Genomic DNA, 15,771 nt, shown 5'->3' with positions numbered 1-15,771 from the left:
TGCTGTCAATTGGATGGGTTTAAACATAATATCACTGTAAAGGTCTCTATGTTGAAGCTGTCTTTTTATTTATTTTATGTAATTTATATTTTAGTTTTTTATATGTTATTAGTTACATGTGTATTTTTGGATGTCATGTTTAAATTGCATATTTGCTGTTGTTAAAAAAAAAAAAAAAAGGCTGCCAGGCAGAGAGCCACACCCACCTCGGATTACACCTGAACCGCTGTAAGTCTCTAGCGGTCAGGACTTCCTTCTTCAGGGATGCCGTGGTACTAAAACAGTGCTGCAGAGCACCGTGAACGCAGTCTCATTGGAAACAGGATTGTAGAAACTCTGCAAACTTCACAAGTCATGATGAACGAGAAGGACATCGAGGGGGGCAGAGTGTCCGTGATTAAGAAAACAGATCTAGTAAGTCTGACAGAAAAACGATTACAGCAGCTTCAACTTCACCGAATTACCTTTATTTTACACTATATAACATTTATAACGAGCAAGACTTCGGGGAGGATAATCTGTGCATTGTGCTTATCATGTGGAGCTTTCTGTTTCTGTGCGCAGCGTTTATGATACAGTATGTAGCCAGGTAACATTTGGAGAGCTCCAGCTGAAAATTGGTTTACGCACAGAACAGGAGCCTGAGAAAGATGCTCATTTTAAAGAGTTTCAGGAGGCACTTAGACGTTTTTGCATATGAATTCCTAAGCAGTTGAACTAGTATGTTAGTTTATGAAAATATTTGTGCTATTTGTTTTCCAAAACACTTGTAATCTTAATACAATGCCGTTGTTCTAGGAAAATGCTTGTACTGTATTAAAGCTTGTATTGAGGGAGCGATTTGAGATCATCTGCATTATCATTTGAATCAAAATTGCAGATTTTACAGATATTCCTCCGATTAATATCAGCAATGATAGTTATGTGGACAGCCATCACTAAACTTTGTAACCAATTTCAGTATCAATAAAATCTGGTCTAAAGTAAAGGGTAAAGTTTTTCTTCGAAAGTTAAATTGGTCTGGCTTGCTTTTCTGATGAATGGGGAGTATGAGGAACAAACGATGAACTTACTCGAGGAGAAGAGTTAAAGCTCTTTCTTCGAGGTTTTTTGAGTGACAGTCATTCTTGGCCAACCGATAAGATGAAGTGTTCAAAGCTTTAAATTTGCACTCCTTAATGTTGAATTTATTACGCTGCAGGGGCCGACTTAGTGATTTGGGGGCTCTAAGCTATTCCAGGTATAGGGACCCCAGCATTTTTGAAAAATAAACTGCATGTTTAAATAAAAAAAACAGAAAAATCACATGTACATCAGTATTCTCAGCCTTTGCCGTGAAGCTCTAAATTGAGCTCCACAATTGAAAATTGTAGCAAAAATTGGAATTTCTGGCAAAGATAAAATCCGTTATTAAAAATGAGTTACTAAAACTATTACGTTTAGAAATGTGTTGAAGTAATCTTCTCTCCGTTAAACAGAAATTGGGGAAAAAATAAACAAGCGGTCTAATAATTCAGGGGGGCTAATAATTCTGACTTCAACTGTGTATATATACATAGTTGAAGTCAGAATTAGTAGTCCCCCTGTTATTCCCCCCCCCCCTGCATTTCTGTTTAACAGAGAGCAGATTTTTTCAACACATTTCTAATCATAATAGTTTTAATAACTCATCTCTAATAACAGATTTATTTTATCTTTGTCATGATGACAGTAAAAAATATTTGACTAGATATTTTTCAAGACACTTCTATACAGCTTAAAGTGACATTTAAAGGCTTAACTAGGTTAATTAGGTTAACTAGGCAGGTTAGAGTAATTAGGCAAGTTATTGTATAACGATGGTTTGTTCTATAGACTATCGGGAAAAAATAGCTTAAAGGGGCTAATAATTATGTCCCTCAAATTATAAAATTGAAAACTGCTTTTATTCTAGCCAAAATAAAACAAATCAGACTTTCTCCAGAAGAAAATATATTATCAGAAATACTGTGAAAATTTCCTTGCTCTGTTAAATATCATTTGGTAAATATTTAAAAAAGAAAAAAAATCAAAGGAGGGCTAATAATTCTGACTTCAACTGTATATATAAATACACACACACACTCTTTTAACATGCAGTTTATTAGGCCCACAAATCATTAAATCTGCCTGTGCATTCACCGAGCAGCATAATATAGTCGACATTAAGGAGTGCAAATTTAAAGCTGTAATAACTTCATCTGATCGGTTGGTTTTGCCAAGAATGACTGTCACTCAAAAAACCTCGAAGAAATAGCTTTAATTCTTCTCCTGTAAGTTCATCATTTGTTCCTCATACTCCCCATTCATCAGAAAAGCAAGCCAGACCAGTTTAACTTTCGAAGAAAAACTTTAGACCAGATCTGGTGGGTTTGGTTCATTGACACTGAAATTGGTTACAAAGTTTGGTAATGCCCAGTGCACGTTACTATCATTGCTGATATTAATTGGAGGAATATCGGTAATCGTCTCTGAGGAAATTACATAGGCACGTTAAGCTTTAGTACTGTACATCTAAATAAAAAGAAAACGGTACAGCATGGGCACATGAGAGTCTAAAAAAATCTCCAGTCACTCCTAAAAACATTCGTTAGTTACCTTTTTGAAAATTTGGCATTAGGAGGTCTGAGGAGTTGCTAAGTTGGTAAAACTGGCTGGAAGTAAGCGATCTCACCATGCACATGTGCAGTATGGACTGAACGTTCCAATATTAACAGGGGCCTTCAGTTTTGAAAAGAAGTAATAACGTTAAAATCTTAATAGTTGTAAACAGATTTTCTGATAGAAAATGTATAGAAGAGCTTTATGATTAATATAGGCTTCATGGCATTGGTCGGGGGCCCCTAATTCCCCAGGGCCCTAAGCGGCTACTTACCTCACTTATTGGGTAAGTCTTAGTAAGTGTGTAGCAGTATATTTGATGTCATGTTTAATAGTGAATTAAATGAAAAGTGTGTTGATTTTTAGAGCTGGATTCCAAAATTCTTTAAGAAGAGATTGTGCACAACATTTGTGGAGGACTCCTTCAGGTAAGATGTTTGACTTTGATGTTTGTCTCGTTTAAGGCTGCTGCTTTATTATGGGGAAAGTCGTAATTTTGTTCAGTTATTTTATTGATTAGAATTTGGTTATATGATGTATGCAATGAGTTATTTATAGGGATGTACACTCACCGGCCACTTTATTAGGTACAACTGCTCATTAACGCAAGTTTGTAATCAGCTAAAATTTGCAACACTTTTCTAAACATAATAGTTTTAATTAGCCATTTCTAATAACTGATTTATTTAATCTTTTTCTTGATGAGAGTAATTAATATTTAAATGAATATTTTTCAAGACACTTCTATACAGCTTAAATTGACAATTAAGGCAAGTTATTGTATAAAGATAGTTTGTTCTGAAGTTGAATAAAAATGAGCTTAAAGGGGCTAATAATTTTTTACCTTAAAATGGTTCATAAAAAAAATTCAATCTGCTTTTATTCCAGCCAAAATAAAATAAATAAGACTTTCTCCAGAAGAAAAAATATTGTCAGACATACTGTGAAAATTTCCCTGCTCTGTTAAATATAATTTGGGAAATATTAAAAAAAGAAAAAAAAATCAAAGGGGGGCTAATAATTCTGACTTCAACTGAAAATTAGATTTTTTTATTCCCAATTCCATTGGTCCAACTATCCCATTATAAAAAATTCCTTCATGTTTATTTATTCATTCATTTTCTTGTCGTCTTAGTTCCTTTATTAATCCGGGGTCGCCACAGCGGAATGAACCGCCAACTTATCCAGCAAGTTTTTACACAGCGGATGCCCTTCCAGCCGCAACCCATCAATGGGAAACTCCTTCATGTTTATCCCCGTATAAGTCTAAAATCTCATTCATAATGGTCTTAAAAGGGTCTTAAAAAATCTTAAATTTGACTTGAAGAAACCTGCAGAAACCCTATTAAATTTATTGTACAAATGTGTACCTTAAAAGTACAAAAGTATACCTTTGAAAAGGCACCGCCCCAATGACAGCTTTAGAGAGTGTACAAAAAGTTCTGTTCGAACAGCTTGCATAAGTGGATTTTGAATCATAGGAGCTCTTTGAATTGTAAAGATTGCTTGTGGAGGAAGGTCATTGTATAAATCCTTTTTGGTATTGTAGTTATGGAGGTCGCTGTCAGTGCGGGGCAATGCGAGACGATCACCGGTCAATGGCTCTGGGCGATAACTTCAGCACAGCAGTGGTCAGTCAGTGGCTCAGCTCTCAGCACACCTCTGAACAGCCCACTGACGCTTACGGAGATCTGGAGTTCGACGGCATTGGGAGGAGACACAGCTACGTGAGTTCACATCAATGCAGGAAACCGCTTTAAAACATTTTTATTTACAATTTATTAGTATAAAATCACATTTTAAGATAGAATGGTTGATTCTTAATCAAAAGGTAAAAAATGTAATTGTTAGATCAAAAAAAAAAAAAAATGACAGCAGCAAAATTCAATTAAATGAACACTTTAAATTTGGTGTTCAGCTAACCAGCTAAATTTAAGATAACATATTTACTTATCTTTTATTTATAATGCCCTCTTCTGTGCGGCAGAGCTACTGTCTGCCTCTCTTCATGTCTTTACAGTGCGGCTTTAAGTCAGATCCTAACACTAAATAAGTGATAGACATACGTGAGATGTGTTACCTATTATATGGAAAGTAAGGATATATAATAAAAATGTCTACACTGTATAGAAACATTTTAATAAGTCATTAAATCAGTAGCATACACACTGAGTGAGCAAAAGGCGCGCGCTTAAGCCAGTCTGCAAGGAATTGCGCGATCTGAGGCACAGCTAGGTGCTGCCTCAGCTTGCTTCCTATGCTGTAATTGAACAGGAGATACGCGAAATACAGTGATTTTAATCATAAAAATTAGTGAAATCATTTGAATCATACATAAATTTCATTCTTAGCACAGATCAGTGGACAAATATTTATTTTATTGTTAGTATACATCTCATGATGGCAGGGGAGGATGATGACAGCTGAGGCACTGCCTTCCCTGACTGCATGTACTTGGTATGGACAGGGTCGGTACAGGTCACCTTTATCAGGCTTGCGTTTCCACTAGCAAGGGTACCCTTTTGGTGGGCGTGGTGTACGATAGAAAGTTTAAGTCAATGTCATTCTCGCTCAAATAAATGTCTACAGTAAAGCCGTAGAGGTCTCTCACATATCATATGAGAAGCACTACTCAGAAAACAGATGCTTTATACACATAAATACTGTTTTTTTTTAAATGTTTATTACTATTCTTTCTATGAACATGATTATAACTGCAGATCAATGTCAAATGTCAAAAATGACAAATGTCCTACTACAATGTCTGCAATTATATCAAATAAATAAAAAATGCAACATATATGAACACATACAGCCCCTTACTGTCTCTGATATGTTTCCAACTACAGAAAAACTACACACAGCAGACATGTAGTTCTTATTTAGGTTCAAAAACAACACAGAATATAGCCCACAGTCAGAGCAGACCTCTCATCTGTTTCTTCAATCTTCACTAGCACATGTAGCCTCTGTTAGAGAATAATTCCATTATTACGAGTTCATAATAGTCTAAAACAGTGGTTCTCAAACTTTTTTCATCAAGTACCACCTCAAAAAAAAAAATTGTCTCTCCAAGTACCACCATAATAAGCAGTATTGAAATACAGTAGTGTAGTAAGCCCAGTAAAGCAGCTGCAGTTCTGCACATTTCCAAAACGTGGCAGATTAATTTCTATTATTAAGAATATTTATTATTGTCAGCCATTTTAAACATCATAAATAGTCTGAGCGTTAACACTGTACTGTGCTTATATGTAAAAAGAAAACAAGCCAACTAAAAACGTCAACATTTAAATTAAAATGTGCTTTTAAAAGTTAAAAATGGTAGGTTAATGTTCTTAAAAAGTAAAAAGAAAAGTGCTGTACTTAAATGTAAAGTATTAACATATAGTAGCCAATTCATCAACACCTGGAAATGTTGCCTGGACCTCAGATATATAGGCTATATTTTATATATATACTGTATTATATACTGTATATATATATATATATATATATATATATATATATATATATATATATATATATATATATATATATATATATATATATATATATATATATATGTGTGTGCGTGCGTGCGTGCGTGCGTGCGTGCGTGCGTGCGTGTTTGGGAGGAGGGGGGCGCCAATGGATAAGTTGTGTCAAAAGGGAGGCCCACTGTCTTAGACTTTGAAAAACCCTGTTCTAGAACATTTCTGACTCGGTGCAGGAGAGAAATTCATTTGGAGACAACAGCCTTCATAAGATATGTATTGTAGTTCAAATCGGAAGACCTGAACCGATTACATGTTATAGCAATCATTTAAAACTCCATTAGACTGAAAAATAAAGAACATTTAATGAAAACCATAAAGCTGAAATTTTATAAATTGACATGCTGAAAATCTTTACAGTATCTGCAGTGCCTCATTTTAAAAATACCAAAAGTATTAATAATAAGCATAGTTTTGTCATTTTTCTTTTTATTTTTTTGAGAGTGTGTTAATAAAAATGACTTAAAAAGGTAATGATTCGCACTCATCAAGTAATTGCTTCCTACTGTTTTTCTTTTTTCTTTTTACAGTTTTCGGGTGATTTAAAAACACAAACATTTCAGCACAATGTCTTCCACAATGCCTTCCTCACACACACTGACGAAGGCATTGTGGCAAAACGTGTGTGTGTTTTTAAATCTCCCGAAGACTGTAAAAAGAAAAAAACAAAAACAGTAGGAAGCAATTACTTGATGAGTGTGAATCATTACCTTTTTGCATAATAGCACTGACAAGAATGACGCACCACAGAAGTTTCTTTAAAAACCACAAGCGCGCAGGGCAAACTTCATTACTCTACGCACGTTAATAAAAATCGGTCACACTTTACAATAAGGTTCATTAGTTAATGTTAATTAAAACATTTACTAACATGAACAAACAGTGAACAATACATCTACTACTGTATTTATTTGTGTTAGTAAACGTTAGTTAATGAAAATACAGTTGTTCATTGTTAGTTCATGTTAACTCATGGTGCATCAACTAATGTCAACAAGCATGGACTTGGATGTTAATAATGCATTAGTAAATGTTTAATTATGATTAATAAATGCTGTACATGTGTTGTTCATGATTAGTTCATGTTAGTAAATGCATTAACTAATGAACCTTATTGTAAAGTGTTACCTAAAAATCATCCCCTTGGATTTAAGAATTGCTTATAGTTTCAAAAATGGCTGTATTTTGTCACGTGATGTGATTTTTGTTCTCTGGTTGTCAGTTTCTGCGTCTGTCCAGCACCACAGATCCTGCCAGGGTGTTTGACCTGATGAAGGAGCACTGGAAGCTGCAACAGCCCAACCTGGTGGTGTCAGTGGTGGGCGGCGAGGGGAGGTCAGTGGTCAAGAGCTGGGTGCGGGACGTCCTGAGACAGGGGCTGGTCAAAGCGGCACAGAGTACAGGTATATCTGTCCCTTCTCTCTAGCATTCATGTTTTAAGGCTGAGACAGAGCAAGTCAATTGTTACACTGCATTGGGGTATCGGTGAGCGTCTGTATGGCTAGTTGGTTTGGTGTGCTCCACTTGTCGCCTCCTCTTGAATTAACATCTGTTGTATTTGGCCTGATTCATTATGTACGTAGATTTGGCATTGGCATTAGACAGGACTGTGATTAATTATTCAGCAATGCTTACAAAAACCTAACTTTACTGGGGACGTGAATAAACCTAATTATTGGAACTAAACCTAATAAACCTAATTCTCTGCCATTTGTCAAGTCTAAGACAACAGATTCTATAAAACATCTTTTTTGTACTCTATTGAGCTGCCTATAGAATTTCATTGAAATTAAATTATTAGTAATGCAAAGATTTCTTAAATGATCTTAGCATCACTCCAGTTGTGTCTTTACATTGTTTTCCAGTTATATTTAGGATTAATTTCTGTTATTTATTTATAATAACTGTATAATACCAGTAATACTTTCAGTGTGTGTGTGTGTGTGTGTGTGTGTGTGTGTGTGTGTGTGTGTGTGTGTGTGTGTGTGTGTGTATATATATATATGTAAAACCTCCATAGTAATATTTAAGAGCATGCCTCATATCTTGAGTAAAGGTAAAAGCATTGTGTGTGTGTTGTGTTCAGGAGCATGGATCATCACTGGTGGACTGAGGCAGGGTATCAGCCGTTGTGTTGGAGAGGCTGTGAAAGATAACGCCGCTGCTGTTTCCTCCATCACACTCAATAAAGTGCTTCCTATAGGCATCGCTCCATGGGGGCTTGTGGAAAACAGACAGCAGCTTGTCAATTTGGAGGTAAAATATAAAAAAAAAAAGATTTATTTTCATTCACCACCCTGTAAAAACTGTTGCGTCAATGAACGTTTATCATATTTTGCAATTTTTTTTTTTTTTTTTTTCATTTCATTTTCTTTGAATTGCATTATGGGCTGTAACATTTTTAAAAAAGCCATATTCTTACATAAAAAGATTTTACAGTGTAATAAAAAGAACATATCCCTAAAAATACACTTATACTCAACTTAAGGCTTCAGAATTTGATTACAATGCATAATGTTAAAAATGTTTTCTCAAAATTCTAATAATAATTATTAATCTGTTTTGTAATTCATGTTTTTACTTTATTCATTTGTTTATGCTTTTTAATTGCATTATTGGAACTTTTATTGACATTTTTAATAGTTTAATCTTTTTTTACACTGATATTCATACACAAATTGATTTTACACTCTAATGGGAAGAAAACACCCATAATATACACATTTGTGTTAGTTTTGCTGAACTTTTATCAGCTTGTTTCTTCAGATTTCTTCTTTTTTTTTCAGCAGCACTTGCATCCACCAAATTTCATTCTTATTTACATCCATATCCTCCTGTTTTGTTTTATGGCCATACATTGATAAAAAATAGCTGTAAATTAACAGTTTTCTGTATTTTATAAATTCATTTATTTATTTATTTGTGCTTTTGAATTGCATTATGGGAACTTTTATTGTTGTAATGATTGAAAAATTGACTTTTTAAATAGTTTGATCTTTTTATGGTGTCATTCATACAAAAATGCTTTCAAAGTCGGAAAGAAAACATCCAAAATATAAACTTTTGTGTTTGTTTTGTTGCACTCTATCAGTTTGTAAATTATTATAAAGGCTGTTTTCTGGAATTATAACAAAAATTATTAAACATCAACATGAAAATAAATTGACAAAAAGAATGTGAAAATCTGTAAAATATTACAAATCAAGCATCGTACACAAGCAAATACAGCATCTTATTCCAAAATGTATGTGATTTATTGTGCATTTTATTTTTGCGATTACTTATGTAATAATCAGTTAACTGGAGAAATATACCCCAATTGACCTCTGTTTATCGTAGGGAAGCTTTCCTGCAAGGTATATGGTCAGGAACATATCGCCTGACTCCTGCTCTCTGGATAACAACCATAAGGCTTTTCTTCTGGTGGATGATGGAACCTCTGGCCGTAAAGGTGGAGAGCTGGCGTTCAGAGCCTGTCTGGAGGATTACATTTCACGCCAGCGTCCAGGTACAGCATAAACCTAAAAAAATAGAATGCGCCACATCTGACCAATCAGAGCAGAGCTCTTTGTTGTTAAAAAAAAAAAAAAAAATGGGGTAATCAGAAACCTCTGGAATTGCTTGAAAGCGGACACGCTTAATACGTTTAAGACTTTGTTTCTATTTTAATATCCTCCTTTTTGTGAGTGTATTGATAGAATTTGCATCTTATCCTTAAAGGGATAGTTCAGTCAAATATTAAGGCTATTAAGGCCATTCTATGTTGTATTTACTCAATAACGAAGCACCACCAACATGTACAGTTGAAGTCCAAGTTATTCACCCCCCTTTGATTTTTTATTTATTTTTTTATTTTTTTAATATTTCCCAAATGATGTTTAACAGAGCAAGGAAGTTTTCACTGTATGTCTGATAATATTTTTTCTTCTGGAGAAAGTCTTATTTGTTTTATTTCAGTTAGAATAAAAGCAGTTTAAAATTTTTGAAGAACCATTTTAAGGGCAAAATTATTAGCCCCTTTAGCCCCTATAGATCTTTGATAGTCTACAGAACAAACCATCATTATACAATAACTTGCCTAATTGCCATAACCTGCCTAGTTAACCGCCAACTTATCCAGCGTATGTTTTACGCAGTGTATGCCCCTTCAGCTGCAACCCAACACTGGGAAACACCCATACACACTATTTTACTCAAACACTACGGCCAATTTATTTCATTCAATTCGCCTATAGCGCATGTGTTTGCACTGTGGGAGAAACCAGAGCACCCGGAGGAAACCCACACCAACACGAGGAGAACATGCAAACTCCACACAGAAATTGACCCAGCCGGAGCTCGAACCTGTGACGTTCTTGCTGTGAGATGACATCGCTACCCACTGCGCCATCACGAAGCCCCGTTCAAAATTTTCTGAGTTTTTTTTTGTTCTGTTGCGCACAAAAGAAAATCCTCTGAAGATTGTTGGAAAAAAGTATGGGAAACATTGATAGCAAATGGCTGTTTTCTTCCCCCAGATCTTCAGTATAAAGTGATTACTTTTAAGAAAAGTGATGGTTTTAATTTTTGAGTGAACTATCCCTTTAATGCAGTATGTAAACAGACCCTTTATTTGCTGATATGTGATTGCTCTAACACATCATCTCATACACAGGCAATGCAAGCATTGACATTCCTGTTCTGAACATGCTGATAGCTGGAGACACGTCCATGCTTGAGGTGAGAAGATCACAGTTTTTATTAGACACAAAACATCCTCATTGCAGGGTTTCTGCAGACTTTTAAAAAGTCTAACTCACTATTTACTCACCCTCAAGTGGTTCCAGATATTTTAGTATCTTTATTCTGTTGAACACAAAAGAGGATATTTTGAAGCATGCTTAAAACCTGAAACCATTGACTTCCATAGAAAAACAAATATAATGTAAGTCTATGGTCTTTCTTCAAAATACCATCTTTTGTGTTTAAGCAAAGAAAGAAACTCAAACAGGTTTGAAACAAGTGAAGAGTGAATACATGACAGAATTCTCAGTTTTGGGTGAACTATTACTTTAAATTAAAAAAAATTACATTTGACTAGATTTGAACCTGCAGAATCCCTGTCTTTCTTCACTCTGACTGAAGATGTTTCTTCACCTCAGTTTTTAGAGATGTCTTTGAAGAATTCAACACCGTGTTTGGTTCTGGCTGGTTCGGGTGGTCTTGCCAATCTAGTGAGCGACATTGTGGAGAATGTTCAGTCTGCGGCGATGCCTGGAGCATCAGAGGAGGAGGACGCCAGCCCCATCATGGAGCTCCGAGAACAACTGGCGGCAAAAGTCAAGAAGTATTTTCCTGCAGAGAATGATACTGACAAACTTGTTGATAAGGTACATGTTGCACACTTAACTCAGCCATTTAGTATCAAAGTATTAACATTTCTTTAAATAATGACTTTTAATGATTTTTCTGCTTATTTAAAGGTTTTAAGCATCTACCAAAACAAAGACATCATCTCCATTTATAATGCAAAACAGGAAGGAGCAGAAGATTTTGAGATTGTGATGCTTAAAGTGCTTGTTCAAGGTAAACCTCACATAAACAATTCTGGGTAGCAACTGTTTGTGTTTATGTATGCATGTATGTGCATATAGATACCCAAAATATATATAGTATACAGTGCTCAGCATTATTACACCTCATTTTGAAAATGAATATTTTTAGCCAATTTATTTTAGTGCATTTAAACAAAACAGATTTATTAAACAGATCTAAATATTAAAATAATATTTGAGTCACCAAACACATTTAGAAACTGAAAGTTAAGAAAAGATAATTCAATTCAAGCAAAATATTTCCAAAAATCAATTATAAACTACAAAATTTCCACTAAATTTGCTTCTCTTGATTTTTCATCTTTTTAAGTTGTATTTGATATTTTTCTATAACATATACATTTGGACTGCTATCATAAGTTATGTTGTTAGATAAACTCCAGATTTGGCTTCAGTACTGACTAATGTCTAATGTATATGCTCAAATATAATATTCTAGAGCTTCCCATTAAAAATATAAATTCAAAGGAGAGATTCGTGCTTTAAAAAAATAAATAAATCAAAATAAGTTTATATAAATTAAAGTGTAATTTAATATAATATCTAATTAATTGTAATCAGTAATTACTGGAATGTTTAAGTAATCTACCAAGCCACCGAGCAATAGTATAACTATTTAAAAATGTCTAAGTTTATGATCAATTTATGACAGTTATCAATTTTGTTTGTTGTGTGTGTGTGTGTCTGTGTGTGTCTGTGTCTGTGTGTGTGTCTCTGTGTGTGTCTCTGTGTGTGTGTCTGTGTGTGTGTCTGTGTGTGTGTGTGTGCGTGCGTGTGCGTGCGTGTGTGTGCGTGTGTGTGCGTGTGTGTGTGTGTGTGTGTGTCTGTGTCTGTGTGTGTGTGTGTGTGTGTGTGTGTGTTAGCGAGTAAACGAAATGTATCAGAGAATACTAACTCTTATGCTGATGAGTTGAGACTGGCCGTAACCTGGAACAGAGTGGACATCGCCAAGAGTGAACTCTTCAATGGAAACATCGACTGGAAGGTAGAGAAACATCAACTGGCTTTTAAACTAGAAAATTAACTACTTTTAAACATGAGACTTCCTAATAAACCTTTTTTTTTTAATCTTACACCAAAAACAGATGTTTTTAGGTAATAGAGGGTAAACATGCTTTAATTGCTATTAAACATCAGTTAACTGACCTGTATGTCCATTATTTTCAGACTGATTAATACATTGAGCATATATTTAACTGTGTATTATGCACTCTTAATGAGTGAATGAGTTAGTGAAACAGTTCTAGCATGTGTTGATAACCTGTTATCTCTAACCTGACACACACAGTATGAGGAGCTGGTGGATTCCATGACTGACGCCCTGGAGAACAATAAACCCCAGTTTGTGCGTCTCCTCATCGATAGCGGTCTGAACATTCTGAGCTACTTGACTTACGGCCGACTGGAGAAACTGTACAACTCCATCTCTGACACCTGCCTGGCCAAAACACTCCTGCTCCACCATCTGGATGAGCGCATGCACGAGTCCAACGTGCAGATCTACAGCATCAGCCTTTATGAGGTCAGATTTCAAATGTTTAAGTAAGGGATAAAGTAGGGATAATGATAAAGCTCCCTTATCAGTAGCCCCACTTGAAGTGGACGCATGAAGTGTTTCATTCTACAAAAGCAACTATCTAGATGTACTAAATCCCCTTTATTACGCAATAATGTAATAATTAGACACAAACATTATTGTGAGATGTAATAGTTTATAAATCTTAATTTCTTTAAATTTCTTAAAAAATCTAAAAAATAGATTTCTTAAAATCTTTAATTAAATGAAAAGCTGACACCAATGAAAATGGCTGAATGGAGCATACACTAACCTATTTGTATTCCAGCCACAAGATAATGCCAAACAGTAGTGGAGACAGGCGTGCGTATATAAATATGGATGTGAACATATTCACTGGCTATCAAGATGATTTGTGGTGCCCGGATGAGCTTGTTATTAGTTTCAGCAGTTGTTATCTGGGAATAGCATACCTTGACATGTGATTGTTCAATCATAATCAAGTATTCCACAGAGGACTGTAATGAATTACTATAACAACTGGCAGGATGTACATTATTCCACTTATTAAGAGGAAATTCCAAGTCAGTATACAAAACAATATATTTAGAGCAGCCGCTTTTAGAGATGACAACAAAGCGTGTCATTCAAGCGTGTTCTATATTTCCAAATTCATCTTATGTGTGTTTATTACAGGATCTAAATATATCTGTAGGTGCTGCAAAGAAAGTGGAGAATAGCTGATGTTGTTTATCTGGTTTGTAGCAACCTTTAGGAACAGAAGGTTATCAAGTACACTGAAGAAAAACTATTTGTTCAGTCAGCTTAACTTTGTTAACCTGCACGCCTAAAGATTTTCTTGTCTTTACAAAATATCTCATGTCAAATTACATTTTTAAAGGGGTTGTGTGGCAACAACCTGTGAATATAACCAGCTTCTGATAGTAAGAATATATATTATTATAATATATTAATATAATATATATTATTTATAATCACACTTATCTATAGCTCCGCCCTCTTTTGAAAAAAACACACTCTTATTTAAATTTAACGCAAAAAAAATGCTCCTATTTTCTGTCTCTCCCTATCCGCTTCTCTCTCACACACACACACACACACACACACACACACACAAGACTGCAGCCCCACCCCTTAAAGGAAGCGCATATTTAACAACACTGTATATGCGACCTTAGGTTCCCGGTCACCTGTTTGTTGCACAATTTGTAAATTCTCTTGTTTGAATTGAGATCTGCGTGATTTCTTTACAAAGTCTGGTTTATACTTCAACGTCAAGTGATTGGCGTGACCCAAGGCGCATGCAACGCCCGTAGCTGTGCATTCATACTTCTGCACTGTTTCTGTTGCTCTGCAATAACACTTCATAAACACTAGATTTCAGTAAGGTGTTTATGTTCCTCTGTGTCCAGTATCTTTACTGGTGTTTTGCTTTTTATGAATGCTTCATTAATGTACAAGTGGTTCAAACTCGATCATTTTGAGGCAGGATCTGGCGAACGTGCAACAACTTTAACCATGAAGTAAACACAAAACAAAACTTTCCATCAGGAGCTCCTTGACAGGACTCGACACTTGTAAACAGTCGCTCCAACGGCCTCACGCCCACACTCGTCAGCGCTACCAAGCCGACCAATCACAGAGCTTGCGCTACGCGTCATTGCGACTTGTAGTTAAATTTTTTAAGAGGTGCACGGCGACGGGCTATGCATCCATGCGTAGGCTGCACCGTAGCATACGCGTGCGCTTGATGCGAAATATATATTAGCCTTAAACACACACAGCACCACACTCTCTTCCATTCACACACACACACACACACAACCAAACAAGGGACACACAGCACCACACTCTCTCTCATTCACACACACATACACACACACACAAACACACATAAACAGCATCCACACAGAAGTACATTTGTTCGCTCGCTTTATTCTGAAATTTATTTCCGTACTGCAAGAAATCTGGTCGGGTCCCATGACTCCAGCGGTGGCTCCCATGGCATATGCATTTGTAAGCATTAAATAAATTATATTTAATATTTAATACTTGTCTTCTATATAAGGGCATTGTTTTTTTATGATGGTGTAACGGTATTGAAACTGATACCGTTGCTATTTTTAGATCCCGTGGTATACCATATTACTGTATTACCGCCCAAGCCTACTGCACATGTTAATAATGTCACCGCTCTGCTTATTTCCACCTTGGAAATAGTATTTGTTTTAACACTAAACAATTACACACTAAGCATTGATCGGAGATGTAACACTTTACTAACTAAATTAAATGTACATTTCTCTGAATGATTTTGTTTCCTGAACAGCTGGATGCAGCCCACACTAATCTCCTCTTATTCTCTCTTAAATTATTTACTTCTTCAATCTCTGATTGAATTATTCAGTCGCAATATGATGTCAAACATTCAAGAAGAGCAGTGCAACATTAGCATGTGTTTACTTTAGGGCTGTGCAATTAATCG

At 35.4% G+C, this 15,771-nt stretch overlaps 1 protein-coding gene across 2 annotated transcripts in view; it reads left to right on the top strand.

The window, feature by feature from the left end:
• The first annotated feature begins 306 nt into the window (after nucleotides 1-306).
• Nucleotides 307-15,771, top strand: part of trpm4b3 (transient receptor potential melastatin 4b3) — a 48,162-nt gene continuing 32,697 nt past the window's right edge. Inside the window, exons 1-11 of one of the 2 annotated variants that reach the window (XR_015503246.1) lie at nucleotides 307-414; nucleotides 2,986-3,047; nucleotides 4,169-4,346; nucleotides 7,378-7,558; nucleotides 8,242-8,411; nucleotides 9,495-9,663; nucleotides 10,810-10,874; nucleotides 11,297-11,524; nucleotides 11,618-11,720; nucleotides 12,613-12,734; nucleotides 13,038-13,271. Coding sequence is in view for 1 of the 2 variants with exons in the window: in NM_001328032.1 (NP_001314961.1) it covers nucleotides 355-414; nucleotides 2,986-3,047; nucleotides 4,169-4,346; nucleotides 7,378-7,558; nucleotides 8,242-8,411; nucleotides 9,495-9,663; nucleotides 10,810-10,874; nucleotides 11,297-11,524; nucleotides 11,618-11,720; nucleotides 12,613-12,734; nucleotides 13,038-13,271 (1,572 nt within the window). In the remaining variant the exon portion in view is untranslated. The remainder of the gene's footprint in view (nucleotides 415-2,985; nucleotides 3,048-4,168; nucleotides 4,347-7,377; nucleotides 7,559-8,241; nucleotides 8,412-9,494; nucleotides 9,664-10,809; nucleotides 10,875-11,296; nucleotides 11,525-11,617; nucleotides 11,721-12,612; nucleotides 12,735-13,037; nucleotides 13,272-15,771) is intronic. The other variant, NM_001328032.1, reaches the window with a different exon arrangement.

Source organism: Danio rerio, chromosome 12 (genome assembly GCF_052040795.2).
Source record: "Danio rerio strain M-AB ecotype USA chromosome 12, GRCz13ab, whole genome shotgun sequence".
Taxonomy (NCBI): Eukaryota; Metazoa; Chordata; class Actinopteri; order Cypriniformes; family Danionidae; genus Danio; species Danio rerio.
The sequence above is the reverse complement of the archived record's forward strand: the minus strand, read 5'-3'. Positions and strand labels throughout refer to the sequence as shown.